Raw genomic sequence first — 17,521 nt, forward strand, 5'->3', positions numbered from 1 at the left:
AAGAGGAAGAAGAAGAGGACGCGAGTTTCTTGGCTATGGACAAAGTCCAGGTCCTTTGCTCATTCCCGCTTTCTTCTCCTGCTTCCACTAATCTACTGCCACGTTATCTCTCTCTCTTTCTTCACTAACTAACTAATGACCATATTTAATCACACAACCAAAAAAAAAATTAACTAATAACCAAATTTAGGAAAATTTGCTCCGACAGTAACAATGAGAGAAGAAAACATTAGTCGTTTTAATTATACTAGTTTTAGATAAACATTTCTTGGTTGATTTTATTGATTTGAGTTATTAAAATAACTAAAGTTTAACTATGGAATCAGATGTACTAAAATAAATTCTTGATAAGAAAAAAAGATTTCCTTAGTATGATGAAACGAAAGAGGTATGAGACGAGATGGTTCCAAATTAGGCCCAACTAGAAACATTAGAGATTTACTTTTAGTCTTTTAGACAAGACTCCTAATGTATATTCAAAATGTCATGAACTAAAGTAGATAACAAAGCCCAACGAAGTCCACAAGCTAAAAAAAAAAAAAAAATCACTAGCGAAGAAATCAGACTAAGCAACGCTCATTTTCTGCCGGTTGCTCCAACTCTTGGCTTGGCCTTAACCTCGCTTTCCTGCAATTTCATTTAAAACAAATTCCGTCCGTTAGATACAGACACTAATGTTTAGGAAACATGATGATATTACTATTGTCTGTGACGCGCACACACCTGTGGCAGGTGCAAGAAAATGCTGCTTTTTGCAGTCGCCGGGTTGTGATTTTCTGCACCTTTGCTCCAGTCATAGCAAGCCTATATAATAATACATGTTAGAAAGCATTCATGTATGCTCTCAAAGGTTTTTCAACACAATGATGGTTTTAGATTCCAAGTAAAAGACCATCTCGATTTTGCAACATATAACATGAGCATGTACAAATAAAGTGAAACCAAATAAGATTTATATCATACCGCATATGCATATATCGATCCATCGTGGTTGAACGAGCTGCATGGAATTGGCTGATTGCACCTCGACATGGCCTGTGGGGACACAGAATACAAAACTGTTAGATAATTACTTGGTTAACAAAATAAAAAATCAATGCAGGAGGAAAATACCTTGAGTCTTTGTTTACTATCTTTGTCCCAGAAATTGAAAGCACCATCTGACCCAGCAGTTGCAAAAGTGCCATGTACCTTAAATCCACAACAACTCAAACAATCATTTTCATCGCTCAACATATGCTGAAGGCTTCAAAGAATACATACGAGTATAAGAGTATAACTATAGATAGAGCTTACCGGGTGGAAATTCAGAGAGTTGACAGAATATATATCATTTCCATCTCTGTGGCATTTGAATGTGAAGTTTTTGCTCTGTTGAGAATCATCCAGATGATGAACACCAACCCGCCCCTCAATTGAACCAACCTATAGAGATCATTGGATCTGGTTAATTTTTCATATTCAACACCATTGTGATTTAGATAGGATCTGGAGATGTGACTAGCAAAACAATCTCCCATATAAAATTACTCTATTTTTTGCTAGAATGACATACATAAAATCTTCTCGAGATTGCAAATAAAAACATTGCAATGTCTAACCTAAAATGTAAGCATCTAACGAACAAGCTAATTCCTGTAAAACTGAATTAACCAAAACACAACAGAACATAAATAAGAAGACATACCAAAAAACCTTGCTGATCAGGGAAGGCAGTAACACACCTCGTCTGGTACTTCAGTGGGGATTGGATTCTCTTAAACTCAGTCTACAGTTTACACAAGAGAAACTGTTAATCTAATGGTGAAAGCCTGTTCATCTATTCTTTGTAAGATAGCACATGGGCTAAATTGATCACGAATTCCCAAAACCATGTGATGCTGACAGCATTGTTAGCACTTAGAACTCTCATGCGCAAGTTATAACATGGAACAACAAGGAAAAATTCTAACCTGAGGATTTTGCAAGTTGAAGACTATCAGATTTCTATCGGCAGTCCCGACAACCATCAGAGGATGTTTCACAGACAATGTATAACATTTGTCTGGAAGCTGTTGGGTATGTACAGGATTTTGCTGTCTTGTGTCCCAATATCTGGAAGGAAAACCAACATACATCATTAAATTCATGGCAGCAAATAAATGAATCAGTCAACATTCTATAATTTGCTACATTCAGTCATAGGAAATAATGAACAATCATTCTTACTTCAAAGTTTTATCCCAACTTCCAGTTGCAAGGAGATTCATTCCCGGGATCCAAGCCATAGCTGCGATAGGACCCTCATGCATAGCAACAGTTACAGGTTGACCACCAGACAACAAGGGCCACATTTTTGCTTGCTTATCACATCCACCGCTAAAGACTGTGGTTCCATCATCTTTCCAAGCAGAACATAAAACCTTCAACACAAGAAAGGACGTATATGCATCAGATTCAAAGGCAAAAGAAAAAAAAAGGTAAGATAAGAAGAAGAATGACATATTACCGGCTGATCATGTGATATTGATGCTTTAGGAGCACTGGCTAGAGAGGCTCCACTACGGGATATTTCCCAACACCTCACCTGCAATAGAAGAAGCAAACTCACATGTTACAATATATATACAAGAGTTATTAGGACAAACAAATTAGATTTTAAGCCATGGAAAAACAAAGGAGCCAAGGAATTAAAAGAAAACCTGATTGTCCCATGAAGTGGCCACAAGTATATCAGCTCTTGGACTAAAACTTAAGCTCGAAATAGAATCTGCCGGTGATGGAGTAACCTGCAGACAAATACAAACCTTTGTGAAATTTATACTACAAACAGAAAGGCGAACTTTAAAAGAGAAACCCAAGCAAGATACACAGCAACCATCACCAGTATACGTTCACAAGAAAGTAAGCCCGTCCCAAAAGAGTTCATTCAGTAGTTACACTAGTTTTGCTTTCCAAATCAGTGATTAGAGAGACTAGAAACAAATCTCACAACAAGTTAACTAAGACAAATCTCACAACAAGTTTCTAAATCAGTGATTATTAGATAGAAAGAAAGAGTTAAATCAGAAAATAGCTCTCCTCGATTTCAGAAGTAAAACCCTAGCACACTACCGGCAAGATTCAACCAAGATTAAAATCGACGCAAAAACACCAAGGATTATTATATAAGCGATCCCATGGATTATAAACCCACACCCTAAATCTAAATACAAAACCTCGAGAAGCAAATCCAACAAAATAAATCAACCACCATAGAAACAGAAAAGAGTTACCTCGTAGGATTTGTTAGGGTTACTGTTGGCGGTAGCAGGCGCACCAAAAGTTGCCATTATCACGAGCGCGAGGTCTGATTAACTGTTAAAAGTTCAATTCAAGAGACAGAATCACATAAGTAATCCTTCTCTAAAAGCTTTTATCAGAATAAAAGAGACAAACCTAGAGAGAAGAAGGTCCGTCGGAGATATAGACTTTTCCGGTAAGCAGAAGAGGAGGGAAAACGAATTGAGTCGGAAGAGAGAGAATGCGACGAAGTACTTATAAAGGTCTCTCTGCGTCACATTGACGTCCGGCGCAGCGTTTATCAGACGCTGGGATTAAAACATTTTCATACCGAAAAAAGGAAAAACATTATCGGGCCTAATATTTGGGCCTTATTATGGCCCAATGTTGACTTTAATTGGAAAGGAATTCGGTTCGGGTCGGGTGGTTAAACGGATCCTAAACAAACCCGGCAGATCTCACACACTATGAGAGCTTTCCCTCTCTTTTCCCCTGCGGCGGCTAACTCCGACCACTTCAGTGTGAAGAACTCTGGAATTTAGGGGAATCAGGACGGTTTTAGATTTTTATCCGATCATCGTCACCGCCGTAAGTTAGCGTCGTCTCAGTAATGGATTTGTAAGAGAAATCGGAAAGGTCGCGGTAGAGTCAGTGATTATAAGAAAGAAAACCCTAGCTTGTCGCTTTCTTTACCCTCTCGGTGTTTGTTTCTGTTTCCTTCAATCATGACGTCTCTTTCTATTCAACCATTTCCAGGTAAATCTTCTTTGTGTTGCTATTGATGTTTGAGTCTCTGCTATGTTTTTATCCTTAGCTACTCAAGTCGTGCGCCTGAACTTGGGCTATTAATGTTTTACATATCATGTTAGCTTCAGAATCATGTTCATCATTCAACTCTTATAAAATTCGAGTTTGTAACACTGATGCTTAGAGTACATTGATTTGCTTTTTGTTTTTTTCTGATGTTTGAGTCTCTGCTATGTTTTTATCTGACCTTACCCGCTCAAGTCCTGTTCTAAGTTCATTTGATTCAGAATCGTGTGCTACTTAGGTTGTAACTTTTATCATCTGATTTTGAAATTTTCAAAAATTCTATGTCGACAGAGATTTCAAGGATGGCTAGAGATTTGGACTCGCGAAAGAAAAGAAGGATCTCTTTAGATGGAATTGCTGCCTTGTGTGAGCATTCCAAAGAGATCATTGATTCATTGCCTATGTTGAATTCTCCTGACTACTTCTTGAAGCCATGTATAAACGAGCTGGTTGAGCGAGAAATTGAAAGCCCTGATTATTGCAGCCGGGTTCCTGATTTTACTATTGGCAGGATTGGTTACGGTTATATTAGGTTTCTTGGAAACACGGATGTTAGAAGGTTGGACCTGGATCACATAGTTAAGTTTCATAGGCACGAGGTTATTGTTTATGATGATGAGAGCTCCAAGCCGGTTGTTGGTGAGGGACTTAACAAGGCTGCTGAGGTGACTCTGGTCGTAAACATACCAGATCTAACTTGGGGAAAACAGCAAGTTAACCATATTGCTTATAAATTGAAACAGAGCACGGAAAGACAAGGAGCAACTTTCATCTCATTTGATCCCGATAATGGTTTATGGAAGTTCTTCGTTCCTCATTTCAGCAGATTTGGGTTGAGTGATGATGAGGCAGAAGATATTGCAATGGATGATGCGCCAGGTTTGGGAGATCCCGTAGGACTGGATGGTAAAAAGGTAGCTGACATTGATGAAGAAGATCAGATGGAAACTTCGGAGCTAGAGCTTTCTCATTCTCTCCCAGCTCATTTAGGACTTGATCCTGAAAAGATGAAAGAAATGAGAATGCTGATGTTTCCTAATGAAGATGAAGACGAAAGTGAGGACTTTAGAGAGCAAACTTCCCATCTTATGACATCCTTGACTAAACGAAATGTAAGACCTTCGCAGAAAATTGCTCAAAGAAATAGTCATCAAGACCCTCCACCGGTCGTGCGCAAAACTCCGCTTGCTTTGCTGGAGTATAACCCTGGTAATGATAAAAGCTCCCCAGGTAGTATCCTGATGGTACAACAAAATAAGAATTTGGCAGTGAGAAAGTCGAAAACGGGAGGTTTCGAGCTGGACATCAGCCATGTCACACCGTTAACTGATAACTATTCCCGCAATGTTGTTGATGCAGCATTATTCATGGGAAGATCGTTCCGAGCAGGTTGGGGCCCAAATGGCGTTCTTTTTCACACTGGTAAGCCAATATGTAGCTCCAGTTCCCAGATGGTATTGTCTTCTGTGATCAATAAAGAAAAGATAGCAATTGACAAAGTGGTTTGGGATAGAAAGGGAAAAGTTCAGAAAGAACTTATTGATTCTGCGTTTGAGGCTCCCTTAAGTCTCCACAAGGAATTGAATCATGTAGAAGAAGAAGTTAGGTTTGGCTCTTTCAGTCTTAAACTTCAGAATGTTGTCACCGATCGTGTAGTTCTTTCAGATATCTGCCGAAGTTATATTGGTATAATCGAGAAACAGCTGGAAGTTGCTGGGTTGTCCACATCTGCGAAGCTGTTTTTAATGCACCAAGTCATGGTCTGGGAACTCATAAAAGTTCTCTTTTCTGAGAGACAGAGTACTGAACGTTTGATGTATGCAGCTTCTGATAACGAGGAAGACGTGATGCAGGATGTGAAGGAAGATTCTGCAAAAATTGATACAGAAGCTCTTCCGCTTATCCGAAGAGCAGAATTCAGTTGTTGGCTCCAAGAAAGTGTCAGTCACCGTGTACAAGAAGATGTGAGTGATCTAAATGGTTCTAGCTACCTTGAGCACTTATTCTTTCTTCTAACTGGACGAGAGCTTGATTCAGCTGTGGAACTTGCCATATCTAAGGGAGATGTTAGACTTGCTTGTTTGTTGAGCCAGGCTGGTGGATCAACTGTAAACCGCAATGATATCTTGCAGCAGCTTCACCTTTGGAGAAGGAATGGGCTGGATTTTAATTTCATTGAGAAGGAGAGAATTAAGCTTTACGAATTGCTTGCTGGTAATATCCATGATGCGTTACAAGATTTTACAATTGACTGGAAGAGATTCCTAGGGTTGTTAATGTGGCATCATCTACCTCCCGACAGTTCATTACCTATCATCTTCAGAAGCTATCAGCTCCTACTAAATCAGGCAAAAGCTCCGTGGCCCGTCCCAATATATATTGATGAAGGACCTGCAGATGGGTTTGTAAGCGACAACAAGCATTCTGACATCTTGTATTATCTTATGCTTCTACACAGCAAAGAAGAGGAAGAATTTGGTTTCCTGCAGACTATGTTCAGTGCCTTCTCTTCAACTGATGATCCACTTGACTATCATATGATCTGGCACCACCGAGGAATTCTAGAAGCAGTTGGAGCTTTCACTTCAGATGATCTTCACACTCTAGATATGGGATTTGTTGCACAGCTTCTCTCTCAGGGCCTTTGTCATTGGGCTATCTACGTTGTTCTTCACATACCCTTCCGTGAAGATCATCCATATCTACACGTCACTGTCATTCGGGAAATCCTGTTTCAATACTGTGAAACTTGGAGTTCTATGGAATCACAACGGCAATTTATCAAGGACTTGGGTATCCCTTCTGAATGGATGCACGAAGCTCTGGTAAGGACACCATACCACTCTTCTTTTCTACTTCTGCTAAAGGTTCTTGTGGCTCATTGCTGATTTACTCATTGTGTTGCAGGCAGTTTATTACAATTACCATGGAGATTTCGTAAAGGCTCTTGACCAGTTTATTGAATGCGCAAACTGGCAAAGAGCTCATTCCATTTTTATGACGTCAGTTGCTCATTCATTGTTTTTGTCAGGTAAGTCTCTTCATTTCCTTATTTGCAGACCCAACTATTCAACTAGAACATGATCCCGGTGTGATGTAGGATGGATCTAGTTGGAGTGATTTGTTTTGTCTTTATTAAATGCAGCTAACCATTCAGAAATCTGGAGAATTGCTACTTCAATGGATGATCGCAAGTCTGAGATTGAAAACTGGGATTTGGGTGCTGGGATTTACATGTCATTCTATTTACTAAAGAGTTCACTGCAAGAAGATGCTGATACGATGGTAGAACTGGTATGTCTACGTTTTTTTATAGTCTTATATTTGTTGACCAAACTGATTGTACAACATATCATTTCTTGCACTGATGATACTCAACAAGATTGTCTTAAACACTGGAACTTGCACTCCTATGATCATGGGCATAAGAGTCTTTTTATTCTCGATGTGTAAACACTTTTATGAATGATACAAACAACATAACTCCTTGGCTTCCACAGGAACCCCTTGATAGCACAAACGAGTCTTGCAGAAATTTTGTCGGTCGTTTAAACGAATCATTGGCTGTTTGGGGTGACAGATTACCAGTTGAAGCAAGGTAAGTACTTCATACGTCTCCCACTTGCTAATTAATAGCATTGAATAATCGTCAAGAACTACTCATGGCTTGCATGAACTTGTATGATCCTTCTTCATTCTATGCGTTTGTTTGTATAAGATATAGATAATTCCTAGGATATGACCGCTTACATATTACCAAACTTAAAAATGATACATAATGGAGCAATTTTGGATGGATCCTTCTAAATTTGGTGGAATCCATAGTAATTGCTCCTAAACTAAGTAGATGGCTTCTGATGACAACACAGCCCAAGTTTGCTGTGTGGACAGATACGGGTCACACATTCTCTGTTCGTCACTTTTTAGCATATTGGTTACAAATACACAGTTAACTCACCAACTCTTTGAATGCTGCAGAGTCGCATACTCAAAGATGGCTGAGGAAATATGCGATTTACTTCTGTCAGATCTGAGTAAGAATCCAAGCCGAGAGACTCAGCTAACATGCTTTGAGACAGCCTTTGATGCCCCTTTGCCAGAAGATGTAAGATCAACACATCTGCAAGACGCTGTGTCACTCTTCTCTCTATATCTCTCAGAGACGGGCCAAATCTCAGCTTAGTAAAACAGACATTATTATTCTGTCAGAAGGTCTTTTAACCTGTTGTGTGTGAAACAGAGTCAGTTTGTGTGTTGCTTCTGTTACTACACGACCTTAGAAGCGTGAATGAGTTGATTTGGTCGTGTTGTTTTAGCAAATTCCCAAATCTTATACATATTTTGTGAAAGTAAAGGTGAAAATCAATGTAAGTGGAATTGTATTGATTTTCATGGCTTATTCATAGCTGAACTAAATTCTCAAGTACAATTGAATGACAATGAAGCTACTTCAACTTCAAATTATTCGTAGCTGCTTTGACAGAGAGAATTCTTGTGATGGAGAAATATGAGTTAATAATATTCTGCTAATATCATAAGCTTTGGTGATGTATTTGAATTGTCTTCATGTTCTAATGCTAGGCATCTGCTTTTCATCATTAACTTTTTGTTTGTAAATGATATTTAAATTTCTTGAATAAGATTTGCCGAAAGTGAGATATACAAGTAAGGAATCTAAAAAGTTTGCTGGAATATATTCTCCTTCTTCTTTAGTTTTTTTTTTTTTTTTTTTAATTCGTATCTCTTGTTTCTGATTGCTACTGACCGAGAATTTGATATCTGACTGTAAAAATAAAGTCCAAAATCTGAAAAGAAAATGCAAATAAGATTACAAAAAAAAGAAAAGAAAAAGGTTTGCATATTAACAAGATTACAGAGCACACTCGCAATTAATAGAAGAAATACAGAGTGGTCTCTCTAGTTGAGAGATCAAAAATGGATTTACCAAACAAAGCCAAATTTCATTTTACTTATAGTCAAACGGAGGAAGATCCGAGAGTCAATGGCGATGAAGGTTGCAGAGCACGAGGACGCCTTTTCCTGCTTCGACCGCGAACTTGAACTGAAGGAGACGAAGAAGACGACGAAGGAGTAGCAATGGTAGACCTCTCTCTGCTCGATACACTCGTCAGTTTCTTCTTCTCATTTTCTGCTTCACATGATTTGTCTTGATTGACTCTGTTGTTTCCAAACCTGGTCGCGTTTATAGTCGCAGGAAGCACACAGTTGCACATGAAGCCTATGTATAATCAATCAACACACAACAATTCAAACTTGAGAGCACAGAAACAGAGTCCTTTCCAAATATGGAAAGTTAAAGCCAACAAACCCAAGTCAGAAGCTATTCTTATCGATCATACGCATAAAGATGAAATCTTTCAAGTCAACTCCGAGAAAAAAGAAGCTAAACCAAGTCACAACATTATAGTCTAAAAGCTGAGACTTTATAAGGCATTGAGTATTAGCATCACAATACACAATACACACTTACAAACATAACTACTTGATTCAGTCTCTTTGTCTCTAACTTGTACAATCATAAAAGCCCAAAATGTAAAGAATGAGGGAAGTTACCAGAGAATTTACCGATTCGGGCAAGGCGGTTAACCCAACTAGGAATTGGATTCCCAGTTAACTTAATACAAGTTTCATCGCAGAAATGGTTGCAGTTCTTGGTGATAAGATTGTAAGAACTTCCTTTGTAGTTGTCAGCAAGTTGCTCCATAGTAGCTCTGACTTCCAAAGGACCAAGATCCGTTTTACCAATCAAAATCGATTTCCTAAACGTAAAGCCTTCACATTGCTTCGGCTCCCCTTCGAATATCCCAGTGCTTGGATATTCATGAGCTCCATAAGCATACTCTATACCATGAACTATAAATACCAAAAAACAAACAAAATTCTTTAAAACTTCAATATCTTGCTCAATGACTTCAACTGATATCCAACACTTTGGAATTTGGTGTTATAAATGACTTGAAATCCCAATAATAATCCGATCTAACATGAAATGACTATTTAGATCTAAAACATGAACGCCCGGAGAGAAGAAAATTCAAGAAATCCAAGAAAGTGAAAGAGTGACCTTCAACACCAGAATGGTAAACGCCAAGACCAAGCCAGTAAGCATAGCCATTAATGGGAGTAAGATCGTAGACATTCAGATAAACCGGAACATTTCCTCTGTCCACCAAGCTTGAGTTTTTCCGGCAAAGCATTTTCCTTTCTTTCAAATTCTTCCTCTTCTTTCAAAGGTTTTAACTTCTTTTTTCAGTCGGAGAATCGTAATGACTCCGCCATTTTCCTCACTGGAGAGAAACAAAGCAAAAAAGACAGAGAAGAAAGAAAGAAAGAGGTGAAAGAGAGTATCGCCGGCGTCAGAAAATGGGCCGGAGGGAAGTACTTCCGATGAAAGATGACTCGGTTTTTATATAAACTGTCGAATAAGTTGATGACAAGCTTTACCCTTTTTCTCTAAATTCAAGATTATTAAAATTACACAAAATGCCAACGAGACTTGTCTTTTGAGATTTCCGATGCCAATTATGTTTCCTCTTTTCGATTAAAAAGCCTTTAGCAACAGAAATGAGACTTCTTGCTTAGCTTTTATTACTAGTTTTGAATCTTCAATAAATAAATCTACTTCCATATATTTATGAATCCATTTTACAATTTCCTTAAAACTATTTATGAATCTTTTTTCTTAAAACCGATTACCGCGAACGATCTAGATACCTTATAGAATGTTTATAGCCAATGATTTTATAAATGCATAGAACTTAAATTAATATTGGCGGTATGCTTTAATAATTTCACAGTTTATTATGGGGTCCAATATAAATAAAGCTTAATAATATTCCCCTATCTTTGGCTCAACTTTTTGTCTCGAGACCACACTTTTTCTTTTTAATACACTCACAATTTTTTTTTTTTTAATTAAGGTGTCAAAGTGGTGCGACTAATTATGGTGCAAAGTGGGAATATATATATAGTACAATAAACCATTTTTTCATTGCGGAAAATAAAAATTTGGGGGGAAAAATGACACTAATCATGGATCTATGTTTGTTTATTGAATGTAGGTAGTGTCCACAAAAATATCATAATCAATATAACTTTGCGTTTATTCATTTTTTTCTTACAACTATATAATATGATGTACAAGATGTTGTAAAGACTATAAACTTAAGAGTTACAAGTTGTATGAAAAGTTCAACTTTCTATCTTTAATATATGAAATATTAGAGGCCTGCCACTAATTTGCCTTTGGTTAACCTTCAAAATAAAATGTTTCCCTATCATAATATAATAATCATTAAAATTAATTGAACAGAAAGGGGAAAAAAAAAAGGTCAATATCTTAGCTCACAAATAGAATCCAAAGCTGAAAAAAAAAAATGAAAAACAAACTGAAAACAAAAGGTAACAAATATTTGTTGACAAACATACCAAATTTGATTGAAATTTATTACAAAGTCAGATGATCACAATTGACACATGAGAGTCTTAAATTCGCTATCTGATCGAACCAATAACCCTAGACCCGGTACGGTACGGTCAGATCCGGTTATTGTGGAGACCAACATTAGCCTCAAGACCGCGTTTTGAAACGCTCATATTGTGTGGAAAATGCGCGAGTAGTGATTGGAGCTGACGCCGGGAGAGATCAAGATGATTCGCGGCAGAGGCTCGTGGTCCGGATTATCGACCCGGTTGAAGCTTTACAGGACCCGACGTTTCTGCACAAAAGGAGAGAATAAACTCGAGAAGACGGAATCTAGCGTTGCGCATCACAGCGACACTGAATCTAGTGTTTCTCGCTACGATGAGACCTATAAGAAACTCGATAAGCTCGATTTCGTTACCGCTGCGAAGATCTTGTTCACTGAACCACCCAAGAAGAACAAATTTGGGTAATTTCTACCGGAGATTTGGGGTTTAAAGAGGGTTCTACTCTCGAATGCGTGCAAACACTCTTCGCTGATCTTGTCCTTTGTTTAGTCTATCAGATGCTATAATGTGTTTGATTCATGCTTCTATAGGCCTTAAATCATGGAAAGACCCTATTTTTTCAACTTACCTTGTATATTTTGAAGTTAATTTTAGGCTACAAAACCTCAGGATTGTAGAATTGTGGAATGTGAGCTTCTTTAGGCTGAAACAAGTGAACTGGTTTTCAATTTCTGCTGCGATTATCTCTTTGACTTTCTGAAACTATCTCTTATATAGTAAGTTGAGTTCTTGTGCTGCTTTGTGTTTGTAGTATGTTCTCATATGGATTTTGCTTTGTGTTAGGTTTGATTGGCATGTGGTGCAATTCATCATCGTCTGCTTGCCATCTGTAGGTATTGCCATTCACTCCCGTTATCTTAGTTGTTATGTTCAATGTTTACTGTCAAATGTGACTTGTTTATAAATGGCTATTGTTTCTTGTAACAGCTGTGTATCTGGTTGCTCAATATGCTCGCCGGAAAATGAAGATCATGGATGCTGTGAGTTCTCCTTATTGTTCATTATCAAACTGATATGAGTTTCTGATGATGTTTCAGTCATGTCTTAATGTTTATCCTCTGTCTTCATTCTGGTTATTGTTAGCATATGCCTCATGATATTGGACTAATTCTCAGGAACTTGGAGAGAAGAAAAGGAAAGAAGAAGAAAAGAAAGAGAAAGAAGAAGCTGAACAAAAGGCATTACAAGTAGAGGCAGCAACCAAGTCTCACGAAGAGCTAATGGAGATGAGACAGAGACTGGGAAAAATCGAAGAGACAATAAAAGAAATTGTTTTGGAAACCAAGAAACCTTCAGGGAATGCTCCAACCAAAACCCAAGAAGATCAATCTACTAAACTCTCCCCAAAAGAAGTATCACAGCCAGAAAAAGAACACAAGGGCAATGTACAGAAACCAGGTGATGGACCTCACTGAGATGATTAGAAGGGAAACTTAGGTGGTAGATGACGAAGAATGTACCCTTCTGTGGGTTATTATTCTTTTGGAACTGATACACTAGTTGATGCAGTTCTCTCATTTTACTTTTGTTTGTTGAATCACCTTTATAATTAATATAGATTACAAGGATTTGCAAGCTATAAGAGCTACAGTTTTTTTTTTTTTAAACTTGCTTCCATTTCTTTGTACAACATAACAAAACAACACAACATCTCATGCTAATTCAAATAGGTCAAGTATGCTACTTTGTTGTCCAAACATAGACTTGTCCTCCAGCTGTGGATCCTGCAAGCGTTCCAACATTATAAGGATGGCAATGGATTCTGCATGGTATAGCTCTCTGCAGAGGGTTATGCAGTTCCATCACTGTTCGCTTTAGTTTTGGATTGATCACATCAATCTTCTTTGACAAATTGCCCACATAGATGTATGAATCATCCCACCCCCATACTGCCCTGCAATCAAAATCATTACCAACTTCAGTTTTTCGACAAATAGACGAAATCAATTCCTACTTCTTTTCATTTCTCATAACAAAAAAGAGTGGAAAAAGAGTGTATTGGTCAGAGAAATAGTGAAAGACTCATAACAATTACTTGTGGATTCTTTTGTCAGAACACAGTACATTAAGCAAGAAGTGTATTGGAACTGAGAGGCTTATTAAGGTACAAGATACTGGAACATACTTGAATTTGGAGATCCATCTGCTGGTGTTATTGTGATATATCATGCAAGTGTTCTCAAAATTGGCGCCGCTTAGAACACCAATGTAGTTGTCAAGGCTACAAGGAAAACAAAACAAAACAAGAGTTCAGCAAACCCCAGAGATGCACATAGGGACCTACATTATACATCAGTTTCACTCTCTCTACACATGTTTACTCTTGTCTACGTTGCTAAAAGTTTATGAGATGTATTTATTTCCCGTCTCAAAACCATCAAGGCACAAAGTTTTCTAGCTAAGTAAAGTTCCCAGACATAATTGCTTCAAGGCAGTGGTGTTTTTTCAAATATGTGCAACTTTTAAACCGAAATGCACAGACTTTATGACCTCAACAAAACTAGAACATATATTACTTAATCTCTCCAATATAATGACAAACAACATTTGATGTGACTTAAATCAAGGAGATTATACTTGTAGTTCTTAATGAAGTGTATTGAATAGGCTGTGGAAAAAATGACAAGATACCTTGTAGTTGCAAGTGAAAGGCCAGAAGGTGAGAAATAAGCAGAGTGCACAGCCCTAGAATGATTAACAGTAGACAATGTTTTCGGTTTTTTGGCTCCCATGCTTCTCAAGTCCCAAAGGCAAGCAGTTCCATCTGTGGAACTTGTCGCCATGACATGCGGATTCTGCGGGTTGAAGTCTATAGAGTTAATCCTCCGTTCATGTAACTCCCAATGGAAAACTGACTTTCCTGCTCGGAGGTCCCATACATTGAACACTCCATAATCCTGACCAAAGTACAAGCTTTGCTCATCATTTGGTCTCTGCGAGAGTGAAAATATAGCTTCGTCCGTGGAATAAACCAGATCAAAAACCGACTTCTCGACATCCATCAACCGGATGAGACCATCATAGCTGCTGCTAATAACCTGCCATGAATGCACCAACGAACTTGATGACTTAAAGAAAGAGATAACGTTTCTCCAATTTCAATAGACAACTAAATAAAGACAAGTCGTTTAACAAAAAACTTACCCTTGATAAAGAGTTTTGCTGAAACACAATAGATGAAACTGGTGCTGAGTGAGGAGTGAATAGATATATCCCATCATTATCTTCCTCATTCCCACAATCCAAATTCCAAAACCCAACATTCCCAAGTTTGTCCCCTGCAGCAACCATCTTAACATTCTCGCAAGGTAAGAACTGGACAACAAAAATCCTCCCAGGCACAACACGAGCTACATTCTGCGGTTCTAAAGTCAACAAATCCAGATCAAACTCAATTTTCTCAGGCTTAACCGGAATACTAAATTCCTTGTTCACATAATCACTGAAGGAATCATCTTCAGGCTCTTCCTTTTTAACAGAAACTTTAGATACACGAGAACTACTCCTAGTCCTCACCATAGGAGACTCGTTCTCATCCTTAACCACTCCAATTTCTCCCTTAACCAATTTGCCTCTACAAGACTTACTCTCAATACCCAAAAGAGTATCAACCAATTGCGTATAAGAACCGTATCCTTCATACGCGGATTCGAAGGGAATAGGAGCCAAAAGACGCGGCGATTGCTTCTGAGGAGATGGTTGGTTGTGTGTGATCTGAGAACCCATCCGGAAATCTGAAAAGCCATCAGGTAAGCCAGCGGAATCTGGATTCAAACCTCTGGTGCGTAGAGACATTCGGATAACAGTGGGCGTTGAAGCAGGTTTGGGCTTCTTCTTCTTAAAAGATTTAGAATCATCTCGAGAGCGTTTGGCGGCGGAGAGAAGAGAAGAAGCTTTGGCGCGGACATTGAGAGCAGCCAACATCTCATCGTTCCGTCTTATGTTCTCCAATCTCTTCCGCTCGTACTCCGTCGCCATTGATTGATTGATGCTTGAGAAAATTGAGATTTTTTCTCTTTACACACAAACAAAAAAGGAGAGATTTTTTTCTTCACACCAAAACTGAAAGAAGACCTAGAAGAAAAAGAAAAAAGCTAACAACATTTGATGGGTCGGAAATAGGCGGCAGAATAACAACTGCCGCCAAAAAAATAAAAAAACGAAAATATATAATTACACATTTACACCAAAGTGTGATCTAAATTGAACGGTGCAGATTAGTTTAACATTTATCCCAAATTTTAAGAACCGTACGATGGAGCATCTTAATGACTTAAACCCTAAAAGAAGAAAAACCCCAATCGAGCTCTGTCAATGGCTCGCTTCGTCAGATGTCTGAGAAGAACACTCTTTTCTAATTCGTCTCCTTCTATTGCTCACCGGAGCCCTAGGATTGGTTTGCCCACGAATCTAAATCCTAAAATTTTAATCAGCCGCAGATGTCTGAGCTCCGGGAGTTACGTCTCAGAAATGCAGAAATCAGCTTTCCAGGGCAACATTTTGCGACTGATCCGTAATGAGATTGAGTACGAACTCGATCACTCGCCTCCTCTTCAGGTTCTCTATGAATCTCTTTTTTTTTGGTTCTATATTCTTTAAGCCTTCTAGGAATCTGGTTTTGGAATAGTGTTATTGATCAATTGATTGTTTTGGCATGAGAATCATATAAATGTTGATCTGTATAGTGTAACTTAGGTTGATACAATTTGTAAACTATTGGATGAAGAAAATGTTCACATCTCTGCAATGGCCTCTCTGTTTTGGGATTTGCAAGTTTTTTTTTTTTTTGGCAAGTTGCAGTGACCTCTTATAAACCCATACGTTAGCTAGTGACAACTTTCTAGTTCGTCTACAATGCATTTCCATGAACTTTTGCTTCCATTTCCGACATTTCTCCCACTGGCTACATTGAATAATACTTTGAGCACTTTTGCTTGTACAAATTTGCAGCCTCCTAACAGTTTTGGTCCATTCACTGTGGATGAACGGCCTGGAGAGCAGTGGATTAGCTTGAAAAGGAATTTTGGGGATAAAGAAGACATCAAAATTGAAGCAACTATGTTTGATAGATCAGTTCCCACGTCAAAATCTACCAAAACTGAACCTGAATATATTCTTCACATCACTTTCATTGTCAACATCTCCAAGGCTGGTGCTACTGAAGCTTTAGAGATCATGTGTTCTGCTTGGCCAGATACCATAGAGATATCGAAGCTCTGCATTCGTAGAGGCATCAACACTTCACCCTCTTCCTATGGTGGACCAGAGTTTGAGTATGGCCACTGATTCTTTTCTTCAACATTAAAAATTTGAGATACAAGAATGAAATAACTCAACTTATTGGCTTTGGCATTTGGTTATTACAGGGAATTAGATGATCAGCTTCAAGACGCACTCTATCAATTTTTAGAGGAAAGAGGTATAAGCGACGAGCTTGCTGTTTTCTTGCATCGGTATATGAAGAACAAAGGTAAAGCTGAGTACGTTAGATGGATGGAGAGCGTTAAATCCTATGTTGAGCAAAAATAGGCATCAGCCTGCAGCAAAAGTCTTCGATCTTCTACTGTTTGGTTCCATGGAATGCTCAGTGGCCGTTGTGTATGTGAGTATGACTCTCTTTGATTTGGATATGCTTCAAGAAATTCATTTGCAACAAATTTTGTTTGCTGGGTTCTTAGCTAGCAGATTGTGTAAAAACTATTCCAGATGCATAATTGTGAGCATGGGTACTCATTTGAATACTCACATCATTTCAGCAATACACGTCACATATTTCTGGTGTCTCTTGTTTGCTCTGTTTCTTACCAGCAATGAAGATTGAAAGTGTCTTAGTTAAGTTTGTAAAATGATGGCTTCTCGGGTAACTTTTGTTTCCCCCTTAGGAACTTGTTATCTAACACTTTTGACTCTAACTTGTGACTTCCAAATCAATTCT

General features: G+C 38.3%; 6 protein-coding genes across 8 annotated transcripts; 3 read left to right on the forward strand and 3 right to left on the reverse strand.

The window, feature by feature from the left end:
* Positions 1-292: 292 nt before the first annotated feature.
* Positions 293-3,670, reverse strand: RAE1 (Transducin/WD40 repeat-like superfamily protein). Its single transcript, NM_106715.5, has 12 exons — positions 3,418-3,670; positions 3,255-3,336; positions 2,682-2,768; positions 2,489-2,566; positions 2,209-2,402; positions 1,953-2,094; positions 1,688-1,768; positions 1,297-1,425; positions 1,114-1,191; positions 964-1,035; positions 724-804; positions 293-627 (listed from the first exon to the last, which is right to left on the reverse strand). The coding sequence occupies exons 2-12, from the start codon at positions 3,309-3,311 to the stop codon at positions 577-579; spliced, it is 1,050 nt and encodes a 349-aa protein (NP_178182.1). The 5' UTR covers positions 3,312-3,336; positions 3,418-3,670; the 3' UTR covers positions 293-576.
* On the forward strand, positions 3,650-8,648 carry SAR3 (SUPPRESSOR OF AUXIN RESISTANCE 3). Its single transcript, NM_106716.4, has 6 exons — positions 3,650-4,017; positions 4,366-6,899; positions 6,982-7,105; positions 7,220-7,368; positions 7,575-7,672; positions 8,053-8,648. Exons 1-6 carry the CDS (start codon positions 3,987-3,989, stop codon positions 8,255-8,257), a joined length of 3,141 nt encoding a protein of 1,046 aa, NP_178183.2. The 5' UTR covers positions 3,650-3,986; the 3' UTR covers positions 8,258-8,648.
* A 158-nt stretch (positions 8,649-8,806) lies between these two features.
* On the reverse strand, positions 8,807-10,712 carry AT1G80690 (PPPDE putative thiol peptidase family protein). Of its 2 annotated transcripts, none has more exons than NM_106717.3 (3): positions 10,160-10,712; positions 9,661-9,948; positions 8,807-9,313 (listed from the first exon to the last, which is right to left on the reverse strand). In NM_106717.3, the coding sequence occupies exons 1-3, from the start codon at positions 10,290-10,292 to the stop codon at positions 9,051-9,053; spliced, it is 684 nt and encodes a 227-aa protein (NP_565243.1). In that variant the 5' UTR covers positions 10,293-10,712; the 3' UTR covers positions 8,807-9,050. The 2 variants fall into 2 exon arrangements, with proteins under 2 accessions (NP_565243.1, NP_001320684.1); NM_001335002.1 differs by having other exon boundaries at positions 9,649-9,948.
* Positions 10,713-11,609: 897 nt separating this feature from the next.
* On the forward strand, positions 11,610-13,168 carry AT1G80700 (stress response NST1-like protein). The gene is made up of 4 exons (NM_106718.4): positions 11,610-11,987; positions 12,370-12,419; positions 12,514-12,566; positions 12,702-13,168. Exons 1-4 carry the CDS (start codon positions 11,746-11,748, stop codon positions 12,999-13,001), a joined length of 645 nt encoding a protein of 214 aa, NP_178185.1. The 5' UTR covers positions 11,610-11,745; the 3' UTR covers positions 13,002-13,168.
* A 22-nt stretch (positions 13,169-13,190) lies between these two features.
* Positions 13,191-15,708, reverse strand: DRS1 (DROUGHT SENSITIVE 1). Its single transcript, NM_106719.3, has 4 exons — positions 14,731-15,708; positions 14,218-14,624; positions 13,712-13,807; positions 13,191-13,480 (listed from the first exon to the last, which is right to left on the reverse strand). The coding sequence occupies exons 1-4, from the start codon at positions 15,562-15,564 to the stop codon at positions 13,267-13,269; spliced, it is 1,551 nt and encodes a 516-aa protein (NP_178186.1). The 5' UTR covers positions 15,565-15,708; the 3' UTR covers positions 13,191-13,266.
* A 156-nt stretch (positions 15,709-15,864) lies between these two features.
* On the forward strand, positions 15,865-17,484 carry AT1G80720 (Mitochondrial glycoprotein family protein). 2 transcript variants are annotated; one of them, NM_001335003.1, is made up of 3 exons: positions 15,865-16,143; positions 16,537-16,859; positions 16,953-17,484. In NM_001335003.1, the coding sequence occupies exons 1-3, from the start codon at positions 15,901-15,903 to the stop codon at positions 17,113-17,115; spliced, it is 729 nt and encodes a 242-aa protein (NP_001320214.1). In that variant the 5' UTR covers positions 15,865-15,900; the 3' UTR covers positions 17,116-17,484. The 2 variants fall into 2 exon arrangements, with proteins under 2 accessions (NP_001320214.1, NP_565244.1); NM_106720.3 differs by having other exon boundaries at positions 15,903-16,143; positions 16,953-17,458.
* Positions 17,485-17,521: the final 37 nt, after the last annotated feature.

This window comes from Arabidopsis thaliana (genome assembly GCF_000001735.4).
Source record: "Arabidopsis thaliana chromosome 1 sequence".
Classification (NCBI taxonomy): domain Eukaryota; kingdom Viridiplantae; phylum Streptophyta; class Magnoliopsida; order Brassicales; family Brassicaceae; genus Arabidopsis; species Arabidopsis thaliana.

Bases quoted from the DNA above. Each gene is read 5' to 3' on its own strand.
- AT1G80720 (NM_001335003.1), top strand. From the start codon at position 15,901: ATGGCTCGCTTCGTCAGATGTCTGAGAAGAACACTCTTTTCTAATTCG. The intron at 16,144-16,536 runs GTTCTCTATGAA...ACAAATTTGCAG, and splicing joins ATCACTCGCCTCCTCTTCAG to CCTCCTAACAGTTTTGGTCC. The intron at 16,860-16,952 runs GTATGGCCACTG...TGGTTATTACAG, and splicing joins TATGGTGGACCAGAGTTTGA to GGAATTAGATGATCAGCTTC.
- AT1G80700 (NM_106718.4), top strand. From the start codon at position 11,746: ATGATTCGCGGCAGAGGCTCGTGGTCCGGATTATCGACCCGGTTGAAG. The intron at 12,420-12,513 runs GTATTGCCATTC...TTCTTGTAACAG, and splicing joins CGTCTGCTTGCCATCTGTAG to CTGTGTATCTGGTTGCTCAA. The intron at 12,567-12,701 runs GTGAGTTCTCCT...ACTAATTCTCAG, and splicing joins AAATGAAGATCATGGATGCT to GAACTTGGAGAGAAGAAAAG.
- DRS1 (NM_106719.3), bottom strand. From the start codon at position 15,564: ATGGCGACGGAGTACGAGCGGAAGAGATTGGAGAACATAAGACGGAAC. The intron at 14,625-14,730 runs GTAAGTTTTTTG...CATTCATGGCAG, and splicing joins AGCAAAACTCTTTATCAAGG to GTTATTAGCAGCAGCTATGA. The intron at 13,808-14,217 runs GTATCTTGTCAT...TTTTCCTTGTAG, and splicing joins CTTTCACTTGCAACTACAAG to CCTTGACAACTACATTGGTG.
- AT1G80690 (NM_001335002.1), bottom strand. From the start codon at position 10,292: ATGCTTTGCCGGAAAAACTCAAGCTTGGTGGACAGAGGAAATGTTCCG. The intron at 9,949-10,159 runs GTCACTCTTTCA...TGGTATTTATAG, and splicing joins TTACCATTCTGGTGTTGAAG to TTCATGGTATAGAGTATGCT. The intron at 9,314-9,648 runs GTAACTTCCCTC...GATTATACATAG, and splicing joins CCGAATCGGTAAATTCTCTG to GCTTCATGTGCAACTGTGTG.
- SAR3 (NM_106716.4), top strand. From the start codon at position 3,987: ATGACGTCTCTTTCTATTCAACCATTTCCAG. The intron at 6,900-6,981 runs GTAAGGACACCA...ATTGTGTTGCAG, and splicing joins AATGGATGCACGAAGCTCTG to GCAGTTTATTACAATTACCA. The intron at 7,106-7,219 runs GTAAGTCTCTTC...TATTAAATGCAG, and splicing joins TCATTCATTGTTTTTGTCAG to CTAACCATTCAGAAATCTGG.
- RAE1 (NM_106715.5), bottom strand. From the start codon at position 3,311: ATGGCAACTTTTGGTGCGCCTGCTACCGCCAACAGTAACCCTAACAAA. The intron at 2,769-3,254 runs GTAACTCTTTTC...ATTTGTCTGCAG, and splicing joins ACCCTAACAAATCCTACGAG to GTTACTCCATCACCGGCAGA. The intron at 1,036-1,113 runs GTATTTTCCTCC...GTGTCCCCACAG, and splicing joins ATAGTAAACAAAGACTCAAG to GCCATGTCGAGGTGCAATCA.